Below are 27,529 nucleotides of genomic sequence, written 5' to 3'. Positions count from 1 at the left end.
GAGGTGAAGGGGCGGGGCCAGCGAGCGGGCGGGCTCACGAGGGAGGCGGGACTTCCGCTGGCTCCGCCCCTCTCGCGCGTCGCTGCTGCTCGTCTTTCCGGAAACGCCGCTCCTCGGCCCGTAGCGCAGCCGCAGCCATGGGGGGCAAGAACAAGCAGCGCACCAAGGGTAACGTGCGGGTGAGTGAGCGCTGCCGCCTTCCTGTCCTAGTCCCCTCTGTGAGGCCGTCTTGCCCAGCCTGGGTGGGCGGCTGGGCTCGGCTTCGCGGTTCGTGGCCTCCGCCGCTGGCGGGCAGTTGAGGCCGTCCTGCTCCGTCCGTTCCCTTTGTAGGGGCTGCGGCATGGCTCTTCGCTGGACTGGGGTTAGTGTGGCCTGAGTGAAACTTGACCGAGTGCCGGTGAGGGCTGTTTTTGGGTACCTCTGACCCAGCTCGCCGTCGTCTTCAGAAGGGGTACCATGGGGCATGTCACTGGTGCTGAGGTTTCATGCACAAGAAGAGTATCTTACTACTGTGGGTAGTGTGTCTATGTGTCTTGTGAGGGGAATTAGGAAAGTAGGGTGAACCTCAGCAAGTTGTCATTAGCCCAGATCAAAGCTAGTGACAATTAGGAATTAAAAGGTGTTTAGTGTATATTAGGGTAGGAAGGTTCTACAGAGGGATCTGGGTAGACCGGACCAGTGGGCTGAAGGCAACCCTTTGAGGTCCAGCAAGACTGAGCGCTGGGTCTTGCGCTTTGGCCACAGTAACCTCATGCAGTGCTACTGGCTTGGGGCAGAGTGGCTGGTAGGCTGTGTGAAGGAAAAGAATGTGGGGGTGTTGGTCATCAGCCTGCTGAACGTGAGCCAGCAGTGTGCCAAGGTGGCTAAGAGAGTCAACTGCATCCTGGTTTGTGTCAGAAGTAGTGCAGTCAGCAGTACCAGGGAGATAGTCATCCCCAATACTCCAGACTGCACCTGGAGCATTCGGTTTTGCACCCCTCACTATGGGAAAGGTGTTGAGACCTTTGCCTGAAGTCCAAAGAAGGACAGCAAAGCTGGTAAAGGATCTGGAGCACAAGTCTTATGAGAAGTGATTGAGGAAAGAGTAATTCAGTCTGGAGACCTCATCGCTCTCTACAGCCACCTGAAGAGAGGTTGTAGCACAGTGGGGGTCAGCCTCTACAGGTATCAGTGATAAGATGAGAGGTAATGACATCATTTTCTTCTGGGGAGGTTCAGGTTGGATATTAGGAATGATTTCAGAAAGAGCGGTGAAGCACTGGCACAGGATGCCCAGGCAGTGGTGGAGTCACTGTCCCTGGAGATGCTTAAAAATTGTGTGAATATGAAGGATGTGGTTAGTGGGGGTGGGCTGACATTTGGACTGGATGACCTTAGTGGTCTTTTCTAATCTTAATGATTCTATTGTTGGATTCTATGATACAGTATTACAGATGACTTTAAATCATCACGCAGTTTCAGGACTGCCTCTTCAGAAGAGCATTCTTGAAATAAACATGAGGCCATAGTGTGATCAAGGTGTTGATTTAACTGGGGCGGGCGAGATTAAATGCTGAACTCCAAACCACCCACTGCAGTCTGATGGGATAGCATTACATTGTCTTACATACGTATCCTTTTGATTCATTTTTCTAAATTGTTCTTGACCTTTTACTTTGTTGCCGGTAGGATGTCCTTGCTGTGTTGGTTCGATTTCAACGTTTAAATTGTGGATGTCCCGCTTTGGAAGGCTTTGTTTTAAATAGAAGGTTAATTATAAATCGTACCGTTATTTTGAATGCCTGATGGATGCAAAATTAAATAAGTGATTGATGTGTATAGCTGACTGATGTCTCTGTCCTTTGTTAGCCTTCTAGCAGCGGCCGGGCTGCAGAGCTCCTCGCCAAAGAACGCGGAACAGTGCCTGGGTTTATCGGCTTTGGAACATCGCAGAGTGATCTAGGTTATGTTCCTGCAGTTCAGGGTGCAGAGGAAATAGACAGCCTCGTGGATGCTGATTTTCGAATGGTCTTGCGAAAACTCTCTAAAAGGGATATCATAACAAAATTAAAAGTAAGTGTATGCTTTCTACCCAATTAAAAAAATTATACTGGAAGAGTTGTCCTGATTTTCTGAGGGTTTGGAGAGGAATTTATCAAGGTATCCAGTCTTATGTTCCTACAGTATATTTATTAGAGCTCCAGTACAGAAGATAATTTGAAAGACTTCTAAAGCTGCCCATCAGACAGTGCTGACAGAACATTCATAAAATTAACTCTATGGATGCTGAATTTCAAGAAATAAATTAATTTTTGAAAGAGAGTTGCAGTATCTCGAAGAAGCTAATAAACTGGAAAATGTGGCTATGTGTCAGTTCTTAAATCATGCTGATATCTTTTTTTTTAGGCTATGCAAGAGTTTGGTGCGATGTGCAAAGAAAGAGAAGCAGAAGTTGTTAAAGGTGTTCTTCCTTACTGGCCAAGAATTTATTGTAAAATCTCACTAGTAAGTACAAAAGTATATAGATTAGAAATTTCTATGAAGGTTTTCTGTGAAAATGCCTAAGGTGGTCTTATTGATCTGTCTTTTTTTGTTGGAATTGTTGGCTTGATCTAGGAAGAAGACAATGAGGGAAAGTAGCATTCTTTGTTAGTGAGATGTTTCTGTATTGGCAGTGGGGTAACCTTCAGCTGTTGATGCCTGGGCTTTTTCTGTTGTTTGGACCTTGTTCTTTAATCATGATACCTCCATCTGGAATGGCTACTGTTGAAAACATGATATTGATCAAAATGAATCGTTAGAATACATTGAAATCATTCCTGATGTTTCTTTTAGATGCCAAGAGCATAGAAAATATGATCTAAATTGATATAGAAATAACCATATATACACAGACAGACTGCAGATAAGTGCACAATTTGTGTAGGCTTATGGTCGTTTCAATTCACAATGACTTCAAGGCTTTCTGTTTTTGTTTCCTCCTGTCTTTTTGTTAAATGTTTGTATAAAACAGAGATGATGACTGTAGTTATATCTGGGAAAGGTTATGGTTCTGGATGTGTGATGTATCAAGAACATGTTAGTGTGGAGTTAGCACTCTTCTTTATTGGGGAGTGTTTGAATATTCAAATCTACATAGCTTGATTCATTGCAAAAAATGGCTGAATTGAGAAAAAGCTGCTTTTGTTTCTGTGTGTGTGTGTGTGTGTGTGTGTGATTTCTTTTGCTCTGAAATGCTTAGCATCAGAAGTATACTTCTTTTTGCTTCAACAGGATCACGATCGCCGTGTTCGAGAAGCAACTCAGCAGTCTTTTGAGCAACTGATCCTTAAAGTGAAAAAACACTTGGCGCCTTACTTAAAAAGTATCATGGGATACTGGCTAATTGCACAATGTGACACTTACTCCCCTGCCGCTTCTGCTGCAAAAGAGGCTTTTGAAAAAGCTTTTCCTTCAAGCAAACAACCTGAAGCCTTAGCGTTCTGTAAAGATGAAGTTCTTAATGTGAGTTGGTATTTCTTTAAGGCTTTGTGTGCACGTGTCAACTTCTATTCAAAGTTCAAAACTCATCTTATCCCCACCTATTCATTGTTAAATTTCAGTAAGATAAATTTGGTTTTCACCTGAAGCTGTGCTCCTACTAATGTGAAGAAAAGGCTGATACAAAGATAACTCTTGTTTTTTGACATGTTGTTTCAATGGAACCATACAACCAGAAGAATTAATGGGATGAATGTTACTGTGTGCTTTTCTCTGTAGTGTTGCTTGTCATCAAATAACGTTGCTGACAGCTAGAATAATGATGCAGATTAGCTGCAATAGTGGATGATTAAAGAATGCTGAACACTCTCAGAAAGCCGCAACAATTGGTATTGTTACCAAGTTTAATACTATTCTGCTATTCAATATGTGAAACTGAATTTAAGAAGATAAAGTTTGCATTGCTAGCCATCGTACACCAACTTAACCATTTTGCTTAGCCTCAGTTTATCATCTTTTTCGCCAGAAAAATGTCAGTGTAGGACTGCAGCTTAAGTATTAGAAAGTCTGGATTCAACAACAGCCATTGTGGGGTCAGTAATACTGTTCTTGCTCACTAGCATGTCTGTAATACATTTAAGAAACTCGGCTCAGGGATTTGCAAGTTTTACTGTGGAGCTGTTTCTGAATAATATATGGGCTATACTATTCACAGAAGTATTATATTCTTGTGCGTGTGTATGTGCATAGGCATATTATTATTTTTTTTTTTCCTCCTTAGGTTCTTCAAGATCACCTTCTGAAAGAAACACCTGACACACTCAGTGATCCTCAGTATGCTAACCTAAATATGTTTAAGTCTTGGTCTATGTTGGGTTTTACTCTTCTTGCTGATGTAGTGGATCTAGCTCTGTTAAAGAGAGAGAATAGTTATGTGACTCTAGATCCCAGGAACTTTCCATGGGATTTGTGAAAGTATTTATGCTTATCAGTTGCCTAATTCCTCTTTCGGATCTTTTAAAGTCGTATTTACGAATAGCTGTGGAAGATGGGATGACTTGAAACTCCAGTACTTTATAGAGTAATTTGGTAGCACTGGAGCATATGGGAAGCCTGTTCATTAATTTAGGGTTCACTTTAATTTTGTTTTCTTTTTTTTTCCTGAGAACTGTACCAGAGGAAGAAAGAGAAGCCAAATTTTTCCGGATTTTGACCTGTTCCCTGTTAGCTTTAAAAAAGTTGCTTAGCATGCTGCCAAAGAAAGAGATGCATTCATTGGAGGAAAAATTAATGTCACTTCTGTCTCAAAACAAATTTTGGAAATATGGTAAACACAGCGCACCACAGGTAATTTTATTTTAATTATTTTGGAGAGTTTTCATTCAAGATAATGCATTGGATCTAAGCAGATAGGAATGCCTTATGTCCTTCAACAATTAACTCTGTATTTTGTTGCATTACGTTTGAAACAGTTCCAGATCTCTAGACTGTAAATGGATAATATTGTTCTAAATTTCACCTAACAGAAGATGTGTTAGGAAGTGAAATGTAACGTTAGTAAAATGCATGTTATCAAGGACCGAATTATTTTAAAATATTAAAAGTTATTGTAATAGTATTTAAGCCTTTGCTGTTGTGCCAAAATATGGAGCCTGCCTTTTGTCTTTAGAAGTAATGTTACATAACAATGTGTAGCAACACTGCTTTGCCATTTGCCTAATGACTTTGTTTTTCTGTGGTCCATCAGGTTCGTTCAGCTTTCTTTGAGCTGGCTTCTGCTTTTTGCCAGTACTTGCCTGAGCTGGTGAAAGCTGAAGCACCAAGAGTTTGTCCTGCTGTTCTTCTCAGTATTGACGACAGTGATGCTGTGGTGTGTCCTGCTCTTTGGGAAGCTGTTCTTCATGCTATTGCCACTATTGAGGTAACATAATAGACATAATAGACCTAAGGGGCAGATGTTTCACTGGAATGTCGCATTTAATTTTTCACCAGGTACCAGAATTTTGTGTGGAATAAACAACAGCTTATCTGGGTTTTCTTCTTAATAACATGAACTTATTAATGCTTCACACTCCTTCCTGCTCCTTAGGATATCAGTGAAACTTTCAAATCTGTTGTATCCAGCAGGGCTAGTTTTATAAGTTTAATTAAGTTTACTTGAACCTGTTGGATTAAAAGTAGATAGAACATTTTTCTTGGTTGAAGAAGGTTACGAAAATGACCTTCAGTGCTTTTTTGCTTTCTTTGTTTTCTCTTCTAACTTAATGCTCAGTTCCAAACTTTTTTTGTTTTTTTTTTTTTTTTTTTGAATGAAATATCAGATTCACTGAATTTAATAGCAGGGCTAGCAGTGCTCCCCATAAACATACATTGTACATGTTAAACAGCTTTGTTGTAGATACCTTGAATGATGATAGGTCAGAGGACAAAAATCTTTAAGGTGTGAGATGAAATCGTGAGGTTTTTTTTCAGGAAGTTTTGAAGTTAGTGATGCTTCAGAAGTTAGGATTTTGAAATCAATGCTTGTTCTTAATGATAAGAACAGAATTAAATAACGAAGCACTTATGCTAGTCATTTTTTATGAAAGATTCTTAAGTGCAGCATCATTAAATAAAAGTGTTTAACTGCAGTTTTATCGCAATTACTTGTAAAAATTCACAGCTAAAATAAGGATTTTTAAAAATAGGGGAAATCAATTTAAATTTAAAATAAATTGCTTCAGCTACAACTTAACCAGACAGATTAAATGTCTATCTAAGGAGTTCCTCCAAAGTAACACATTCTCTTTTAATTTACATTAAGTATATTTCTTTCTCTAGGACTGTTGGAGTCATGTAAATGCCAGAAAAGGAGTTCTACCGAAACTGTGGACAGTACTTCGAGAAGGTGGACGAGGACTAGCTACTGTTATATACCCAAATATTTTGCCATTCATTAGCAAGGTACCTCCTGGCATCACAGAACCAAAGCTGGAATATTTCAGAACTTTTTTCAGCTCAATGATTCAAGGGTATGAACCACAAACTGCACTTATTTGTTATCAGTCTCTTATATTTGGAAACAGGACTAATCTTTAAGTATTTAAACGTAGGTAACTGTATCTCTTGGCTTGAGGATATTTAAATATGCATGTATCGTTAATTTTGAGGGGAGGAAAAACCACTCTCTTTGCTGTTGTATCTGAAAATAACATTTTCAAATTACTTTTGCAAATCTAGTGCTAAAGTCAGTCGTTTGCAGCTGTCCTGCTGAACCTCCTGTGTGATTTTTATTGCATATTCCTTGCCAAAACCATTCTTACCTTTCTTTGTCAAAGTTTTGTGTTCATTCCATGATAAGTTTTGAAAGGAAAAATGGGAAATGAATTTCAAGTTGAGCTACTTCGGAGAGATCAGGTTCTTCTTTCCAGTGTAGAGGTCTCACTTTATTGAGATTATTGAGGGTTAGTGCTGTGATTGTGAAATCTACTATGTGTGTATATAATCTACCTTTAATTCTTATTACATTGATTTTAAAGGATTTCAACTGCTACCTTATTTTTTCCATTTAAAATGTCAATAGCAGCTGTCTGTCAAATGTAACTTACATACTTTGTATGCATTATATACTCACAATATGTATCTTTCTCTGAAATACTAAAATTATTTAAACCAATCTTATTTAAACTGAGTTCTTGACTGATGGTGAGGTGATCATTAGCAGAGTTCTTTGAGGATGTGTTGTGCACTAATTTAATGTGGTCTTTAAATGGTGATTTAAGCGTCAGTGTCGCTCTGAATCCAACTGATTGTGGTGAAACCTTCTTTTGATGGCTTTTTGTGTATTTTTTTTTTCATTTCTTGTGATGATTAGTTCCTTTCTCTTTGTATTATAACATAAGCTTCAGGCTTAAAATAATAATAGTCTGTCATAGAATAGTAAAATCATGGAATCGCCAAGATTGGAAAAGACCTCTGAGACTGTCCAGTCCAACCATCCAGCAACCAGCAGTATTTCCCCACAAATCCGTGTCCCTTAGTACAACAGCTAAATGTTTCATGAGCCCTTAAACCTGTTTAGTGTGTATAGAAAACTGCAGATGAGCTTTTATGACCTTTTACAAGTAGCTGAAACAGTAAATTGTATTCTTGATTGGAGAAATTTCCTCAATTTACGTAGCTGTTATTTTTTTCCTTTCTACTTAATATTGAAACAAGAGGAAAAATATATTTTAATACAATTTGTATTACATGCTTAGTTTTAATGTTTTGACTCTTTGAGCATGTCCTCTTGAATTCATTTCTGTCTGACAACTCAATGGGTTTTGTCTGGATAAAAGCAACGTAATCAGGGTTACATCGAAGCGTTACGCTGGGTTTCTCTGAAGCTTAGACAACTGGCTGTTCCTACTCTCACCTCAGTGTTACCTTTCACAGGTTGTCAAATGAGCGGGCACTAGCCAGTCCTTCAGAAAGTTCAGCAATTGTAACTACTTTTATGGAATGCCTGCGCTTTGCTGTACTGCAGAAAATAGATGAAGATGAACGAAGACAAATACATCAGATGTTAATATGTGACCAGGTATTTGTTAAAACTACCTTGTGTTCTTTCAACGTGCACGTAATAGTTCAAAGTTAAAACCATCAACTTCTTTCAGGATTTATTTCTCTGTTCAAAGTCTCACTAGATTTTACGGAGAAAAAATAATGTTATTGAAGTTGTTCCTTGCTATAAATTCAGCCTGAATAGTTCTGAGGTTTTTGGTCTTGGTTTCCAGAATGTTTTTCAAAATGAATAGCATTTCCTGGTATTAAGAACAACGAAAAGAATTTCTGGTTGGATCAATTTATTTTTATTTTTTCCTTCATAGCTAATTCCTCTAATTGATGCTGTACTTCAGGAGCCCAGGTTACAAAATGGACCATTATTTTATCAAATAGCAGAAACAATAAGCTCCTGGGAAGCCAAAGCTGAAGTCTCCAGTGATGATAATACAAATGAAGTCTTCCAGAAACTATTGTCAAATTTTTGGGACCATCTTTTAAAAATGTGTATACTTCATGTTGATAAGTTGGAGGCTGATGAGAAGACATTGTTTGCCATATCTGATATGCTGGAAGTTCTTCAAAATCCGAAGACTGCTACGAAACCAAACAGTAGAAAATCCCTAAAAGTAAAATTTTCAGATGAGGATGAATCTGAAAGGAACACGGAGAACGGAAAGTTCACAGAAGTGAGGAATAATAGTGACTCTGAAATACAAGCTGACCTACAGCATAGTTCAATTCTAAGGAAAGAACCTTTAGAAAACTTAGTCTGCCACGTTTCTGAGCTGAGTATTGTGTATGTCAATGAACAGAAGTCAGAGCAGCATTTGAAATTCCTTTCTGCCCTCCTCAACTCTTTTTCTTCAAACAGAGTTTTTCAAGTACTTTTAGAGCAGGGAAGCAATGCAAGCTGTCCTCCAGCTGAATCCCAAGAAGACATAAAAGTTCATAATGAAAATCCATCTGTACAATTTCTGTATATGAATTTAATAACTTGGCTTAAAGAAGACTGGAGGAAAGACATGCATTTTCTGGTTGATATTTTGTACAGTGTGCTTAAGTGTTGCAACAGTAATGATGAAAGGAAAGTCATTCTTGATGATTTAATGAAGGTATGTCTTGAGTATTTTTTTTTAATAGATTTTACTATTTTTTATGGTATGTGGTTGTTTAATCTTTTTACTTTGCAGACGTAGATTTAGAAAAGGTTGACATTACAGTGTTGGAGTTATATTTTAATATAAATATATGTAAAATAATTGTTTACATAATATATGTACATATATAAATAAGTTCTCTATTACAGAAATTCTCTCTTCTTCATCTTCATACAGTGTGTTTTTATGCTTAGTAATGGGAGGCCTTTCTTTTAATTACACACCTTTATTAGTCTAGATGCTAGAGAGAGACTTGGGGGGCAAAATAACTGATAAATAACTTTGTTACTTTGAAACTTAGCAACTGGTGCTTATCACTTGCAGAAAATAAAATTTTACAACTAACAGTTAAAAAGATGTTAAATACTTCCAATTCAGGAAATACTTTCTGTTAAATTTTCTGGAATTTTGTTTTTCTTCTAGATGGACCTGAAATGGATTGTTTTTCTCCAGATAATTCAGAAGGTACGTCTTTAGACTTTGTTGTTGTTGTTGTTTTGCTTAGTTTTTAATGTTTCTCTGGTTTCGAGATTTAGGTGTATTAAACCCCTTTTTCTTTTTCTTTTTTGTTTTTTTTTTCAAACTGATGGTAAAGTAATGCAGCAGTACTTTCAAAGTGTTTGTTTTAACCCCATTTAGAACTAGGGTTAGTCCTAGAAATGAACACAAGAAATCCCACATGCATGCACACCATACATCCATGCATCTTTGTCCCTTCTATTTTTGATCAACTTGCTCTTTGAGCCAGAGGGATTCCTGATTAATTTCTGGGGATCCCTTCAAAACTAGAGAAAATGGAGGTGGGTGTTGGACTGATAATTCTGACTAGATCTGACAGACTGATCATCACCAATACTTGTGTTGTCTTTCTCTGTTTGTTATGGAGTTCATATTTGCTTCAAAAATAGGTATGTAAGCTCCTGTATTGTTTTTGAAGGCTATTAAATAGTGATGGATTAGGGATCTAGACATCATGCTGAAAAATGATTATCACTCATAAATTGTGTGTACAAGAAAAAAGCTAGTATCCCATTATTTCTGCACAAGGATATTGAAAAATTGGTATGCAAGTGAATACCTGGAATGAAATATGGAGTGTATTACAAATTTTTTAGACGAGAACTTGCATCATTTGGCTGATTATCTACTAGGTTTACATTTCCTTACAGATACTATGGGTTTTTGTTTTTGTTTTTTAAGCTTTTATCCCATTATTATTCAGTATGCTTTTCTGACTGTGACCAGTCATCTGTTTTTAGAGAAATTCAGATGCTGTAAATAAAATTTATTTCAGCAAAAACTTTTAGTTACCAGAAAGCTAGCTTTTTTTTTACCCTGATTTAGGCATTTTCTGGCCTCTGTAGTTGGAGAAGAGAGAAAAAGGAGAGCTCTTAGAAGGTGTCTGGCTTCACCTTGAAGTAGAAGTCTGACCTAGCAGTAAATTACTGTCTTTAGCCAAAAACGAAACTAAGGGAATGATCACTGACATATTTACCTAGAGACTTACTGTTTCTGACACAGTAGGATTCCTGCTTGTGTAGGTTTGATTTGTGGTTTCTGAGGACTGCATATTAATATTATACTTCATAATAGAAGTTAATAGCTTTAAAAGATTATAACAATTATTTTCTTTTTGTCATTCAGGCATGCTCTAGCACAACCAAACTTTCGTTAATCTCTGGGTGGCTGAAAGGAGATATGCTTGGAGAAAGACTTGTAATGCTGGCAGATGATCTGTGTCACCTGGGTTTAAAACCAATAGCAACCTCATCAGAATCATCCTCTTCAGAAAAATGGACCGTCCTGAGCTTGGTGTTGTCACAACACATTAAAAATGGTAAACATATTTCATCTTTGGAGTTTGTGAATTGTAAATGCTGCACTTAAACTTGGTTTTTGTTATCAGAATTCTGGAAGTTTCAGTGTAGAGGAGCATCAGAACTTCCTTCTCTCTCCAGACAGAAACTTCAACTAACTTGATTCCTTATGGTTCATGGTGTCCTGGGACTGATTTCTCAGTGACTTGGCTGTTTATCAACTTGTAGAACTTGAATATACTGCTAAGCTCAAGGCATTCATTTAATGTTGGGTGCTTTGTGATGTGTTTTACTGCACGTTGGATGAAGTCTAAGAGACCTTCAGGGTTCTTCTTGACTTACTTATGTAAGTCAAAGTACAGCATATGACTTTCAAAAAGATTTTTTATGTGTTCTCTATTCTGAATTTCTCAAGGTAAGCTGGCATGAAGTAAAAGGAAAGGCTTTTCATGGCTCAATAACCTATTAAGTGATAGGAATTAAAGGGAAATGAGGATGAATTGTGAAAGGGTGGTAGTTATTTCTGATGTATTATTCAGATTAATCAAAACTAAAATGCAGGGATTCGTAGCAGTGTTATGACACTGGATGATTAACTGACAAAAATAAAACTGAAATTTGAGACTAATAAATATAAGAAGTATGTCCAGGGAGAACTTAATTGTGATTTTCTCTCTTCAGTGAACTGTTAAAATTCAGAATTAGTTTTTAGGAACTGCTGTAAGAAAAACTGAGGACCTGTGAATATCATTGTTAGCGCTAGGATGTCAATATCTTGATTATAGTCTGTAGTTTTGGTCACTTCAATATGCTTGTTCACTTAAATGTTTTGTTTTTTTGTTTTGTTTCTGTTATTTTAAAAAAGCTACAATAAAATCAGAAAATATCCAAAGAATTTGTTAGACAAAAGTGATGGTTTCTGTTTAGAATCAAAAGAATGAGAAATCTTCAGCTTACTGAGGAAGTTTACAAAGGAGTTTGTTTTTGATAAAGAGCCATGGACTCCATAATTGATGTGTAAAGTGCAAATAGGAAGGATCTTCTCACTGCTTTTGAGAAGAGAAGAACCCAATGGTTCTATGTTTAAAGCCTGAGGAAAGACATAGGTGTGCTGCTTCATACAGTTCCACATTAGTGAAACTCAATGCAACAGTATGCTGCGGAGTTTGAGTATAAATGGAAGTAGCATAGTACATAGATTCACTCCCAGAAAGAGAGTGATATTCATAGGAGATAGATAGATCTGGCTGGGTTAGTTATATCCAATGCCCGTGTGGAATCTCTGGCTCACAATGGGTTGCCAGAAATTAGGTAGTCAGAGAAGGGTTAAAGGTATTTTTTATATATATATATATATATATGTATATATATATAATATATATATATATATATATATATTATATATATATATATTATATATATATATAATATATATAATATATTATATATAAATTATATATATATTATATATATATATATATATATATATATATATATATATATATATATATATATATATATATATATATAATTTGCTCTGTTGATATGTCTTTTATCAAAGCTGGTTTCGATAAAGATATTTGACTATATGGATACTTGGCTACCTGATCCAAGATGGTTGTTGAATAAGGATGAGAATTTAGGTATCCATAAGAATGCAGCTAGTTGGCACTTGATTTTTGCATGCTGTATTAGTAAATAAAAAGCATGTAGGTACATGTTATGTCTTTGAGGTATCGTTTGTCAATTTATCAAAGCTTGTTGTTCTTTTCCTATTCCTAATAGAATCTTTGATTGGTGAAACTTATGTCAAAAGGATTATTGATAAACTTCAAGCAGCACTGTCTAAAGCTAAGGATCTTTCAGAAGCTGGAAATACCGAACCATCTGTATCTTTTATCTGTGATGTAGCCTCAAGCTTTTTCAGTTCAGTTAAAGGGTGTTTACTGATGCCATCCTCAGAAGACTTGCTGCTTACCATCTTCCAACTGTGTGCTCAGAGGCAGGATGCTACACATTTAACAGGTGATCTGGAAAAAAGAGTGTTTCTCACCATGTCTGGTTTTGTACTGTTATTTTTTTTGTCAGTCGTTTTATTTACCTCTTAGGTCTTGTTGTGAGATGGATTATCAGCTAGGGGGTGAAAATAATCACTCTTAATCTCAGGTAAAATATAACTTATGTATAAAAATTAATTTAAAATTGTTCTGCAGCCAGAAATTTACATATTTGCCCATGACAGTGATCATGTGTAATAATGTAGAAAAAAGAATTCTTTACTTGCTCTAGCACCATTAGTCACGCGATCATTGCTCTAAGATGCAGCTTTTTTATTTTTTATTTTATTCTTTTTTCAATAGATTTGCTTGTAAGCAAGTTAAAGCACACTTGGATATCTGGGGTAAATTCGCTCGTCCGTCATCTTCGGAGTATGCAGAATCAGAGCACTTTTTTGCATAAATCTGCACTATGGATCAAGAATCAAATTCAGTCTTCCTCTTTGGATGTCAAAAGGTAATTGTGATGTGCATGTCTGTGTCATAGTATGTTGTTCCCTAAAACAAATGAAGATCAAACCTATACAATTTCATATTTACTTGGCATCTGTGTTATTTAGAGTTTTTTAAACCTGTCAGAGGTGGAAACTGTGGCTTATAAAAGCATAATTAAAGCATAGCATGAAAATAGCATTGTCATTTACAACAAGATTTTGCTTGATAGTGCTGAACTTGTTTGCAGCATTTTTTATTTGTTTTTCTCAGCCTTCAGGTTTTGATCTCTGCAGTTAGTGATTTATTGTCTACGCTTCTGGAAGCTGACAGACAGTCTGGATGTCTTGTGGGAGCTTATGTTGAGCACGTTATGCCCAACAGAACTGAATGGGAAAAATTACGTGAGTCTCTTTCTGCTGAGGTATGAAAATGATAATTGATTTTCACATTGTAGTTAACCTCACCTGTCTGCAATTGCATGACATTTCAGGTGTGATTATACATATCATCACGTGTCCTGTGGTTCTTTTTGGCCTCTATCCCTGTTGGACAAAATCTGTATGGTTATGGCCCTACCGGTACTACTGGAGACAAGCAAAATCAGTGAAATTATACTTTTTGGCATGAAACATTGGCAACTTACTTTACAACTCTGAAATTTTGTCTGTCAGAATATATCTCCTGAAGATATTCTATAAGTAAACTAATCTATAAGATTATTTTATGTGTAACACTAATACCTGCAGGGTAACCTGATGTGCTGATTGTAAACTAAATGCTGGTATGACTAGATTGAGAGAGAGAGAAATAATTTTCTGTCCAACTATTAATCTTCAGTAACCTCACTATTTTTTTTTTTAAGCTGTGTAGTGTTCTAAATGTGTGTGTTTGTTTCTGAGGCAATAATGCAGTCTCAAGTAACTGCTGTGGATTTATTTCTTATGTACACAAGGGGGTGATCCTCATTGTTATGCTCTTGGTGTAAACTTGTATCTTCCGTGGTTATTTTTTAGTCGTTGTGAATTTTTAACATTAAATAGATCATTCATCTTCTGTGTATCATTAAGATCTCAATCATTTGTTCATGAACTTTTTATGCACGTATTACAGTGGATGCACAAACCTCTTTTGGAAGGAAGGCTGAGTATGAATTGTGAACATTTGGGATCGTGTGTTAAGCTATGTGGCACAACTAAACTTCCAGGACATCTGTGTACTTCAGCCTTATTAAGTAAAATGGTGCTACTTGTCCTGGAAAATGATATGGTGAAGGGAAATGAGGATGCTGAAAGAAAGAAAAATGACAATATAAGTAAGTTACAGTGGTAAAATTTAAAGGAATTTGATTTTGTAGTAGTTCTAATTGTCGATTTTGTTGATTTAGAATTGAATAATGAAATTTTGGCACGTATCAGAAATATATATGCATATAGTTTTGCTTTAGGTGTCCTTTTTAAGTATGAGTGTGTGCTTACACTTTTAGGGCCTTTTGCTTCATATACATGCTGTCTCAACAGGAGTTTGATTTTAGGGAAGTTTGAATTTACAGTGAATCTCAAAGTTGTTCCTCGCCAAAGCATGTATGGTGCACTGGTGTGAGTGGATAACAGTAGATGTATCCATGCCATCAAATAAAAGCCTTTAGCATTTAGATGCAGCTTTTCTGAATTCTGCTGGATGAAATTTAATTTCCTTTGGTTTATAAAAATGTAAAATCAGAGACAGCATAGTCAAATTAACAGTTCTACCTCTAGTGTCCCAGTGTGAAGATAAGTGTAATTGTTCAGTGTGGGTCTTTGTAGGCCAATTTGAGGAGAAAAAAACCCACAAACCTAGTACATGCCAGCTATCTATTTAGTTGTATTTTTGTTTGTTTGTGCTCTGGATTTAGATCTTGTTTGCCTTGTCTGCAGAAATGTGTATTAAAAAAAAAAAAAAATGTTACGGAGAGGATGTAAACTTCTTGTGCTTCATTTCCTTTAAAACTTTTTGTACATCTATGGTAGCTTATTCTTGCTTTTTTTTTTTTCTTTTGTGTTTAATGATGTGATGTCAAATAACTCAGTTTGTGCTCTAAGTATCTGAGCTTGTGTATAAATGTTGTTGTCTTAATTACAAATTACATTACAAATACATTAAAACAACAACAACTATAACAAAAACCAGACTTCTTACCTATCCATTGAATATACTCAACAGTTGCTTTTGTTATTTAATTAGTTGCAGAACTGTTGTATTCATTACAATGGATTGAAGAATTGGAGAATCCTCCTTATCTGCTTCTGGAATATCTTCATATGTTAGAAGAAATGCACATCACATATGAGAAGTTCAGTGCACTCAGTAATACAACTACCCTTCAGCAAACAATATTTGATAGGTATGTAAGAGCAAGTAAAAACTGAACCACAGTACAGCCCTTAGCTCTTTATACTTTGCAGTGTGTAGAGTATTGACTGTTAAGCACTTCTGTTAAATGCTGTAGTTTTTCCTTATGTATATTGATTCATATTTCATCCAAATGCTTGTGTGGTGAACTGTTTCTGTGTAGTATTTATTAACCAAGATCTGTTTTCTTCTTTTGAAGATCAGAGGAACACGGAAGACTCTGGTCCTTAACCATGGCCAAAGTGATTTGTGGAGAAGGCTCTGTGTCCTGTGAGATGAAAAAGCTTTTTAAGACGAGCGAAGGGTATCTAAATACTGTTGCCTATCAGCTCTTAAGCAAAATTGACATTGCAAATATTGCTGATGTTAAGTAATACTGATTCTGATGATCAACATATGAAGAGTGAAAATTTGGTCGTGTATGTATGTGATATGTAAAAATGAAACATTGTATAGTGCGTGGGATTAGTTACATTGTAGGATATTAAGTGGCCTCTAGATCAATATGAACCAGTTATCATTTTGTTTACTAGTTAAAGCGTTGAGTTTATTTTTGATGTTCTGCTTGTTTGAATAGGTTTCTGCCATTAACAGAGGGCAGACTGCATACACTTCAGTGCCTGTCACACTTTTTAATTGAAGAAGAGAAGAGAGAACTTGTTTTCCACTGCGTGGCCAAACTTATGACATGTCCACAAACAGAGCTCTCCAGTACTGATGGTCAGTATGGTTTTCTACCTCAGCACGCTTCATTATAATTTAAGAACATTGTTTTGTATTAATGTTTGCTTTTTTGTGAATTAACTATAATCATATCAATTTTACTAGAAATCAATGTGTCTGCAGTTTGCATATTTCTTCTAGACTGTTTGGCGTTGTGGTTTTCTGTCTTTTTAAGGAAGTACATCTATACATGCCTGGTCTAAAATTAGAACTTAGAGATTAGCAGTATCAGTTAAAAGAATGTTGATACAACCTACTTGTTTGGTCTATCTGATTTGGACACATTTGCAAACACTGGATTTTTCAATTCATCATTTAAGCTTTTTATAGCATGCAGAATATTTCTGTTGTTTACTGGTAGTGTTGTGACTGGTTTTAGTGAGAACTCCTTTGAAGTTCATAGTTTTTTGAGCAGTTCATGTAGTGAATGCCACGTTGTGTGCTGAATAAGAACTGCTGTACATGCATTTCTAACTGCTTTTGGAAAATTACTTAATGAGGTAATTAAGATGTTCACTTAAATTGAAAGAAAACCTCTATGGCCATTTTAAACTGTTGGCATCTGTTCCTTGGTAGTGTTCTCATGTTTTCAGATGAGCTCTTTCAAATGAATGTCCTTTAAGTATGGATATCTTCAGTGTTAGTTTCATGTAGCAATTGAAGATAATGTTTCTACTGTTACAGTTTCTATAATGCTTGTTCTTCAGGCTTTGTTGTGAATCTTACAGGAGTTTTTTGGTTATTGGTTTGAGTGTTTGTGTTGGTTATAGTATTTCTAATGTAATAATGGCACCTATGGATTAAGTGTTAAAAGCAAATACCTTAGCTGCTGTCCAAACTGTTAATGATATTAAGTGTCTAATCTATGCACGTTCTAATGTTTGTCTGACCTTGATAATCAATGCCTCCTGAGGGATAATATTTTTATTGTGTCGTAGGAGCTTTTGGGTGTCTCTCCATTTTGAATTCCTGCTTGAATGACAAAAGTTTTGGTTGTGATCACCTCTTACCCGGAGTACTAAAAATCATAATATCTTGGAAAAATGATAATGAGGACAGCTTCCTCTTTAGCTGGTGGGTGCAACTTTGAGATATTTTCACTTCCCCCCCTCTCCCTCCCCAGTTTCTGAAGAGTTTAAAAATATGGGGTGGTTGTGAACTCAAACAAGACCAAGAAAATAATAACTTAATGCTGTCATCTACCATTTTAGTACTATATTTTTAAGTTTCTGTTGAACTGCATCTTGCAGTTTAAGATTGCTTTGTGTAAGTATCTAGTAACTCATACTGAAAGGAATTACCTGAAGGTAAGCATATGTAAGCAAGTCAACCTGACAGTAATTCTGTCTGTAAGCAAAGCTGGAAAACTAGGAGCACTTTCTGGTTGTTTTCAAAGCATGCAGAACTGAACAGATTTGCAGGTGTAGCTGAAGATTCAGTTCAAAACTGTGATTGCTTAAGACAGGAGAAAGACACTTAAGTTTGGTATCAAGGTTTTCTAAAATTCTGGACCTGTCATTGTAGTTTGGAAAGCTAAACTTCCAGCAGAGTGTTAAAACGTGCAAGTATTTGTTTGGGTAGTGAGAAAAATCCAGGTAACACCTTTTGTAAATAATTTATAATATTGGGACTATTGAGGGCTTATATTTTCAGTAAGTTATTAATTAAAAAAGAAAACTATTTTTCTTGCTCTTATTCTGTTAAAATTGCTACATTTTGCAGTTCAAAGTTTTAGGAATCTGTTAAAATAACATACAAATGACAAGTACCTCTGATCATCCATTTTGTGCCAGTTGACTGACTTGTTTTGAATTGGTAGTTAATGTAGGATTCTCATTTTGAAAGACAAAGTGTCTAAAGCATGGGTGGTAGTAGTCTGGAACAAAACTAATGTGTCCTAAGTGGAGAAGCAAAGGTAATGAAACTAATACTTTCAGTTATAACATGACAATGCGTAAGCTTTAGTTGTATTTTTATTTCAGCAATCTGAAAGAAACAAGTGCTCAGTTGCTTGGTTTCAACATAGAGATGATCCGCTACCTTCCCTTACTGCTGAGGTATTCTACAGCTCCTTTGGCTGATAATGAATGGGACTTTATCATGTGCTCCATGCTGGCTTGGTTGGAGGTAATATCAAAGAGACTATTACTAATCATTACATTGCAGTTTATAATGCAGTCGTTTTAGTGCTCTTGGAACAAAACAGGCTAATTTAGACTGGGGAGCAAGGAAGGAGGAATTTCAAAATGAGACTGGGAAACAGCTACATTTTTGTACATTTTTTTTTTTTTCCTGCAATTTGGAAATGTAGGCATGGTCTGGGTACAGTTTTACGTTTAGAAAAGTGAGATGATTTCACATTGCATTTTTGGCTCACTTGGCTGCACAAATGCAGTGGAAAAGCTGCAGATGCATACATTTCTTTTTGAATCCACTTGGTGGCAGTTTTAGACTATCATAAAGAAGATCATGTAAGAGAAGTAGTCTAGAATTATAAACATTGGTGAGATTTAGAATTTCATTTCAGCATGTCTTATTAAAATACAGATTACATTTTCAAACTTTTAAAGTAGTTATAATATAGTCTTTGCAATTGAGTCTTTTTTGAAATAGTACTTTGGGCTATAGGGAAGGAATGTAAAACATCTACTTTAAACCAAATATTATTATGAAATCTTCCTTTTTTTTTTTTTTCTTCTTTCTAGACAACATCAGAAAACCATTCACTCTATCATATCCCACTTGTGCAGATTTTTGCCTGTGTCAGTTGTGACCTGGCATCTGCCCTCAGTGCTTACTTTGAACTTGCAGCTTCTAAGACTACTGAAAACCTTCCTGTGAATTTGGTCAGTGAATGGAAAGAATTCTTTTCTGAAGGAATTCACAATTTGCTGTTACCTCTGTTTGTGAAAGTCACAGGTGGGTATATGGTAGCTGGCAAGGAGGCCATTGGCAGTATGTAATCAGGCTATTCTGAAGTAGAACTTGATGGGCCACATTTTTTTGGTTCAGAGGAATATGATGTTAACATAATATTATGTTTATAAAAGTAAAATGGTATGTTTCAACGTATGCTAGTTAGTAAAGTAATTGTATTGCATTGATTTTGAGGTAGATTCTTCTAATTGTAGTCTGAATTGTTACTAGTTATGCTTGTTTATCATAGTATCCATACACTGTGCATCACAGCTTGCCTGTCTCCTTTTTGTACAGGAGAAACAAAAACTGCAGCTGAAGGCTCTTTTCAGAACTCTGTATTAACGTCTTTGGGTGAAGCTCTAACTTACATCTCGAAGGACCAGTTGTTAAACCATAAGCTACCAGCAAAGTTTGTTGCAGGCCAGAAAACAAATCTTCCAGATAATCTACAGACTCTGTTAAATACATTATCTCCACTGCTGCTTTTCCGGGCTAGATCTGTTCAGGTTTCAGTCTACCACATGTTGTATAAGTAAGATCAACAAAAGTCTCACTCTCTTCACTTCCTTCCCCCTTATTTATTGATTTTTTAAATATGCTCTAGAACAGGCACTTAAACGTCTAGCAAAGTGATATGGCACTATGGAGAAAAAAATGCTTAACTGGGCAACTTGTGTTCTGGATTAGAACATGTGATGTAAAGCCATGAATGGTAAATTTAACTGTCAAAATGAACTAAGTAGATACAAAGAAGTTTTACTGCATGAAAAGTACATGAAAATACAATTTTATTTTCTATGCCACAGTTAAATATGTATTGTTGTAACTGTGAAGTTATTTATTTTTAACACTTGTTTTAATACTCTTAAAATCCTGAAATGTAAACTGCAACATTCCAGGTTTGATTTGGTAACCACAGCATCATTAAATAGTCTGACCTTCTTATTTTCACTGAATTAGATATGAAAATGAAGAAAATAAAGAAAAATGAGTTCTTATGAACTTTTTTGATATCTCTAATACAAAAAGAGTGAACGTAGAATTTAAAGATTGCTGTGTGCCTTTGACTGTTCGAAATGCAGGCAGCAAAGCAGCTGACTGGAGCATAAGAAACTACCATTATACTGAGGCATTATGTTGTAAGAGCTTTGTTCTGAGATGGAGATGTTTCTTTCAGTATGAATTCAGGTGTTTGGGAGGTTTGGAGAACTAAGCAGGGCTTACATGCTCTTTGGCTATTGCCATTCAGGAACCAATTTGGATGACGTGACTTAAAGATTTCATGATGTTATTAAAAAGTAATTGCTTGACTTTACTCAATAGTAAAGTCAATAGTATTGGCATTGATAATTAGAAAGCTATGCATTGAATACATTAAAAATGACTAAAAATTAAATCTAATTTCTTTTCTGTTTTTCTACAGGTTAATGCCTGAGTTGCCTAAATTTGATGATGAAGATCTCAAGTCCTATGGTGATGAAGAGGAGGAATTAGCATTGTATGTATTTTCTCCTCATGGTTCTTTCTTTTTTTTAATATTGTTTTCCCTGTTGTTATTTGTTAAAGAGTTGAGAATTGCAGCACAATAGTCATCTTTCAGAAGCCATTAAAGTGCTTAAAAATGACATGCTTATGACAATAAGAGGTATGAATATTGAAAATCTACAATATAGTTGATTATATCTGTATTTTTACTAAAACTGGAAACATTTGCCATTGTTTTCTGGATCCAGTTACTAAAGTAATTAGACTGTATATGTTCTATTGTAAAATCTCAAGGGATGTTTAAACTGTATTGCTGTATTGAGAGTATTTCTAGCTGCACCAGTAGCTTCAACTTCTTTGATTATTCCTTGTATCCACATAGCAAATTAAAGATATCCAAAATTGGAGACGTTTTATATAGATTAAATCTGAAGTCAACAATTAGAACAGGGGATAGGATAATCATTTTTATTTATTTAGCACAGTTCAATGATTAATAACGTGTTTTAAAACAGAGCTGCACAGGGTGTTATAATCCATTGCCAAAACCCAGCCCATCACATTAGTTTGCCCCATTGTTGGTGTGACTTGACTAAAGAAAAAATTTAAGCATTCCATGGTGGAGTTTAAATCAGCTCAGCCATAGACCAAATTCATCCTTTCAGAATGTGGAAAGAATTCAGTTTATATCTTTCTTCTGAGAAGGAGAGAGACCAACTATTATTTACAGGAGAAAGGACTATTAAGATGTAGCAGTGGTGTGTGAATCTGAAAATAAGTTTTTTCTGTAGTGAAAGACCCCTTCTGTGTTCTGCATGCATTGCTTTATTTAAAGGATGCTGGGAAGGTTGTGGATATAAATTCAGATAATGCTCTGCTAAAGATTCCAGTTCACTATGCCAGATAACATTTTTCCATAGATCACCTCCAGCAGCTCTTATGTCTGTCCTTGCCACTCAAGAGCTCTTGCTAGAAAACATCCTAGAATGCATTCCAGTTGGGGAGTTTGCAGTTATTCAGCCCCTGAGCGATGAGTTCTGCCTTGTTCTAGGATATCTTCTCACTTGGAAGTTGACATTAACTTTCTTCAAAGCAGCTTCTTCTCAGGTATATGCTCAGTTTCTTTTCTTTTATTTATTTATTTATTTTTTTAATAGCATGTTTACTTGATTTGGGTATTGAGATTTTATTTGGCCTCTTTCTTTTAGTTGTATATTGTCCTACTTCCTTTGGACTTACTGGGACTCCGTTCCAAAAGCATCAGTAGATGTCTGTTGAGGATGGCAATATTAGAGGAATAAATTTTAAAATTCATTAATACAGGTTTTTTTTTTTTTTTTTGCTGGTTTTAAACAAGCTTGTGACATTTGATGATCTTCAAGTCATTCAAAAGGTTACTGAGAACTAAATCGCTCTTCTAAACACTCACTCTGAATCTCAGAATAACTTTTCCTCCATGTAGAAGGAATAAGCTTTCTATTCTCAACTTTTTGTTGTTTTTCTTATTTTTGTTGTTGTTTGTTCCTTTGTCCAAACATCAGCTGCGAGTTCTCTATTCGCAATACCTTAGAAGAACTAAAAGCTTGAACAAACTGCTTTATCACTTGTTCAGGCTTATGCCTGAAAACCCTGTCTTTTCTGGGCTGACTTCAGAAGTTCCGAATAAGGATACAAAAACCTTCTTTACCGAAGAGCTTCATTTAGATGTCAAAGGTTAGTAAAAATTTGTGTATTTGAGAGAGGTTTTGATACCTTTCAGGCTTTAAAATAAAGAAAGAAAGAAAAATAAAGAAAAAAGAAAATTGTACCTGTAAAATAGATACACATGTGTACATAAACACAAATATATATTTACTTTTTTTCCCAATAAATTCCCCATTTGAAGCTCAAGGGAAGCTGAAATATTTAACAGAAAAAGAATTGAAACAAAACCGGAAAATGCTACTTAGCAGTGATGTATTTTTTTCTCTATGCACACAAATATTCCAAAATATTAAAATACGTGATAATGGGATTTCTTCATTGTTTCTATTTTTTTTATGCTAAATTGATTTTTTTCTCTATTTGAATTTGTAAAAACAAGAATGGATTTTAATATATATTTTTTAATATTTAAAATTTTTGAGACATTAAATTCAGTCTTGCTTTTACCACTGTGTTTAGAAGAATCTTGGTTATTGTAATTACCACTTCTAGCTGCAAAACATGGAACAGAGAAATGGTTTTGAAAGTTGCTTCAGTGAAAGTTTTTTTCAGTGTACCTGTATAGATGTTGATACATCTGTTGATGTACCTACAAAGATACTGAGAGATCATTTCCTAGTCTTGTGCTTGAACATCGCTGTATGTTGCAAAGCCGTTTATCTGGATGACAGAAAAGCAGAAATAGGGTAGTTTGGGGAATTAACAACACAACATTTTTTGAGAGAAAGATTTCCTTTATCGCAGAATCGCAGCATGACTTGGTTTGGAAGGGACCTGAAGTATCATCATCAAGTCCCAATCCCCCTGCCACAGGCAGGTTGTCAGACTCTAGATCAAGTACTGGATCATCTCTTTGTACACTTCTGTAGAGCATTGCAAACTTCCAGTGTACTTCAAAAATCACTCCAAAGTAAGCAGTTTGTAATTTCCAGAATGTAAAATTATTCTTGATTTTTGGATTTTGAGTATTCTACCTACTGTTCATCCTCTAAAATCAGAAAATGCTTTTCTAGCCATTAAGCGTTACTCCAAGAAACAAAGAAACAAGACAGATGGAGAAAGCTGTATTCAAACAAGCAGTTATAGTAAGAAATAGAGAACTAAACAGAATTTCAGTTTCCACACTTACACTGATATCAGGTTGTTTTGCTTTTCTTTTGTTTGTTTGTCTTGTACATGGTGCAGAAGAACCAACATTTGTGAATAATATGTTAGAGTATTTTAATGTCCTTTCTTTTCTTTCACAGGGGTGGGAGCCCTGTCATCCCAGATCCCGCATTTGGCTTGCTCTGTGTATCATATCACACTGAAAGACTTACCAGCCATGGTTAGGCTTTGGTGGAATAGCTGTGAGAAACGTGTCTTCAATGTTGTGGATAAATTTACAAGCAAGTATGTCAGCAGCGTGCTTTCTTCACAGGAAATATCTTCTGTTCAGACTAGCACACAGCTATTTAATGGCATGACGGTTAGTAAGACTTCTTGTTCCTTTTTTATTTTGCTTTTTGTAGAACATGAAAGAAACACTGTTTCTTAACTATTACAGTATTTTACATGATTGCATTTTAATATTCTACATGGTTGATGAGAAAATAATTTAGCTTGCTATTGATATAAGTGTCTGTTTATGAGTGTTCTGTTTTGAATGAGTTCAAAAAGAATGGGTTTTATGAATGTTGGAAAAGTAGAAGAGGTAAATGAAAGATTTTGCTATCAGTATACTACTTTTTGGTTTATTTAAAAATATATATATAATTAACCATTAGATTGAGAAATGGCTGTTAATTTCTTAGATTGCCAAGATATGAGTGAATTTTTTCTCTTTTGAGAAAAATGTTTTCCTAGCCTAAGAAAATTATTTATTGTTTGTAGGACTTACAGGTCTTATATCTTAAAAAGGCTAGAGAAGGATGTGTGTCTCAGATTGTAGAGATTTTTAATATTTGCATTTTTTGCATAGGTAAAAGCTCGGTCTGCTGCACGGGAAGTCATTGCTACTTATTCAGTTGATGATATATTTATTGAACTAATAATACAGCTTCCATCAAATTACCCACTGGGGTCTATAACAGTTGAGAGTGGAAAGAGAGTTGGTGTGGCTGTTCAGCAATGGCGCAACTGGATGCTGCAGTTAAGCACGTATCTTACACATCAGGTGAGTTTAGAGAAAGCCTCTAGTTTTGAAAGCATACGACAATATTCCTAGCAATATACTATTTAGATTTATATAATGCATCTCTTCAGATCACATACTTCTTTATAGAATTGGTTACTCTTATCATCTGCTTTTCTCCAGATGTTAAAACAAAAAAGGGAGGTAAAATTATCTGCGTAGTCCTGAAAAATCCATAGCCAAAATTGAGAATTATAAGATCTCATAAGGCATGGGCCAGTAGTCACAGCATGTGGCATTGCCATCTCAACTGCAGTTTGAAAAAAATACATACCTGAGATTGGTGATTGCTGAAGTTGCATCATCCGAGTTTAGAACAAAGGATTTTTTTTTGTGAGGCTTGTTTGCAATTCTAAAGATTAAACTAGTACGTATAGTTCATATGTTGGTGTTGTAAATTACTTAACTACACGTTGCCAATAACTTGATTTTACAGTCTTCAGGTTTCATTTCCTTTATGTATAATGGTAAGAATATTCTGAAGGAATTCTGTGATAGTAATAACTTTTTCTTCTGTTAGAATGGAAGTATTATGGAAGGCCTATCTCTGTGGAAAAATAATGTGGATAAACGTTTTGAGGGCATCGAAGATTGCATGATCTGTTTCTCAGTCATTCATGGTTCCAACTATTCTCTGCCCAAAAAAGCTTGCAGAACATGCAAGAAAAAGTTTCATTCAGCTTGCTTGGTGAGTACCTACACTAAATCCTTCTAATAGGTAAAGTATCCTTTAATAGTTTGAGTAGTCCTACTCAAGTGTTGAGTAGTCAACCTACTAATCTAATCTAATCTACCTACTGTAGTCCTACTGCAGTGCCATCAATTCTCTATTGTGTTGCTGGAATATCTGGGATTAAGTGAATTCAAAATAATTTGCAGGAATTCTATGGTAAGATGCACTGAGAGAGAAATTCTACTCCAGAGTTTTTGTGTTTGCTAAAATGTAAGCCATTACGTCTGGCTTTGGTGTAGCAAGAACATCTTGATGTTAGCAGCTTAGATAAGGGAGGAGAAAAAGTTAAAAATTAATTTACACAGCATGCTCCTCTTCTGACCTGCTAATCTGGATAATAAACTATATCCAAGATATCATAGGCATTTTTGTATGGTTACTGAGTATGCTGGAGAATATTGACACCTGTATTGCCATACAAGAGAGGAATTCCTGCTGCTTTGAAAACACAACTTTTGGCTAAAATTAGACTGGACAGGAATTACTTTGTGCATGTATTTGGTTTTTGTTTGTCTTTAGAATAAAACTTCTGCACATGCAGTGTATGTGTATGCACACACATTCAAATGTGCATATATACACACACAGATGTATATATGTAAGGGGAAAGGGCTTTTTAGCTGTTTTTTGTGTTAAGTAAAATGAATGTTCTGATAGTTTCCTTCATTCACTAGTAAAGCTTATTACCAGTGACAAAACAGTGCTCTTGGTACTTAGCTTGCACTTGTCTATTAAGCTGTCCTATTTCTTTTTCAGTACAAATGGTTCACGTCCAGCAACAAATCCACCTGTCCACTTTGTCGAGAGACATTTTTCTGAATAAAACGGTCTGTCTTCTTTCTGTGAGCTAAGTAATACATGAAGAAGAGGCAATAAACTGTGTGTTGAACAAAGCAAACTACTTGGAAATGATTTCTATTACTTAGAATTCTTGACTGTTGGGATATGACACATATTTACCTCTGGACTGTTTTTTGTAAGAGATTGAAGAGTCTTTGATATAAAGAAATATATAAGAATAATTTATTTTGATTTGTATATTTTTAAGGTATTAAGATATGTTAAAAATTCCTAAGTGATGTAGAGTTATGTCTGAAAATTGGTGTTTAAGCCACAGCATAGTTGATTAAAACCTCTTATTTTCAGTGTCATGGTGGCATGCACTTAAGGCCAGATCATGCCTATTAATGTAACAGGTGAATTTAACATTGGTGGCATAAAGACTTGATTTTTTGATTATAATATATGTGGGTTCACAATAGTTCCTCTTACGGGGAAGGTAAAACAAAAATTAAAAATAATAATAATAAAAAAAAATGCAGGTAAACATTGAGGCATGGACTTAGGGCGATAATTTTCTGTTGAAGTATGAAATTTAAACGTAGCATGCTCTAAATTAACATTTATAAATTGAGTTTTCACCTTTGTCTTATTTTCTGAAAAAACCTCAGCCAACCAGCACTCAAAAACCTTGAAAACCCTCAAGTTTAAGGTAGTACAGAGGGCACTGTCATTCCTGCATGACAATGAGAAACTGCCCATTGATGGCAGATTGGCTTTTAAGAAGACATGCACACCAATCAGTTCTTCTGTGGTCATTATTTCAGTTAATGTCTTCGTTAGCTGAGGCATAAACTATGACTGAATTTATCACGTAATTCCAGTCAAAAAGTCCCATAATAATAAGGGCTCTGAATGAACATGATAGATGTATCAGAATTTAACATCGTCTTCATTCCACTAGTCTTTTTTCATATTGTTTTGTTAATAGCAGTAGCATACTAATATACTCCAACTTGGATGGTGTTGTTCCATGGCAGATTTCTTGGAAAACTCAATAAAAGAAGAGGAATGAATGAATGTTGTTAGTCTGTGTAGTTTCTGGATTGCTTTCTCTTCCTCCTTGTGTTAAACTTCCAGAAATTAATAGTATAATTTTTCAGATAGTTTCT

General features: G+C 35.5%; 1 protein-coding gene across 1 annotated transcript; it reads left to right on the top strand.

Moving 5' to 3' along the window:
• The first annotated feature begins 52 nt into the window (after nucleotides 1-52).
• On the top strand, nucleotides 53-27,437 carry LTN1 (listerin E3 ubiquitin protein ligase 1). The gene is made up of 30 exons (XM_048934097.1): nucleotides 53-179; nucleotides 1,849-2,052; nucleotides 2,386-2,484; nucleotides 3,253-3,483; nucleotides 4,241-4,293; nucleotides 4,626-4,806; nucleotides 5,207-5,380; nucleotides 6,280-6,470; nucleotides 7,876-8,020; nucleotides 8,310-9,098; nucleotides 9,567-9,608; nucleotides 10,788-10,980; nucleotides 12,746-12,985; nucleotides 13,321-13,474; nucleotides 13,723-13,873; nucleotides 14,563-14,764; nucleotides 15,673-15,832; nucleotides 16,040-16,144; nucleotides 16,418-16,560; nucleotides 17,502-17,637; nucleotides 18,546-18,690; nucleotides 19,269-19,482; nucleotides 19,777-20,014; nucleotides 20,906-20,980; nucleotides 21,888-22,074; nucleotides 22,509-22,680; nucleotides 23,919-24,139; nucleotides 24,632-24,826; nucleotides 25,365-25,532; nucleotides 26,334-27,437. The coding sequence occupies exons 1-30, from the start codon at nucleotides 138-140 to the stop codon at nucleotides 26,394-26,396; spliced, it is 5,313 nt and encodes a 1,770-aa protein (XP_048790054.1). The 5' UTR covers nucleotides 53-137; the 3' UTR covers nucleotides 26,397-27,437.
• The last annotated feature ends 92 nt before the right edge of the window (nucleotides 27,438-27,529 follow it).

The sequence above is a fragment of the Lagopus muta genome, chromosome 1 (genome assembly GCF_023343835.1).
Source record: "Lagopus muta isolate bLagMut1 chromosome 1, bLagMut1 primary, whole genome shotgun sequence".
Classification (NCBI taxonomy): Eukaryota; Metazoa; Chordata; class Aves; order Galliformes; family Phasianidae; genus Lagopus; species Lagopus muta.
This window is presented reverse-complemented; position numbering and strand designations above follow the sequence as displayed.

Coding starts and splice junctions, on each gene's coding strand:
- LTN1 (XM_048934097.1), top strand. CDS start 138: ATGGGGGGCAAGAACAAGCAGCGCACCAAGGGTAACGTGCGG. Junction 13,475..13,722: donor TCCTCTTTGGATGTCAAAAG/GTAATTGTGATG, acceptor TGTTTTTCTCAG/CCTTCAGGTTTTGATCTCTG. Junction 15,833..16,039: donor CAGCAAACAATATTTGATAG/GTATGTAAGAGC, acceptor CTTCTTTTGAAG/ATCAGAGGAACACGGAAGAC.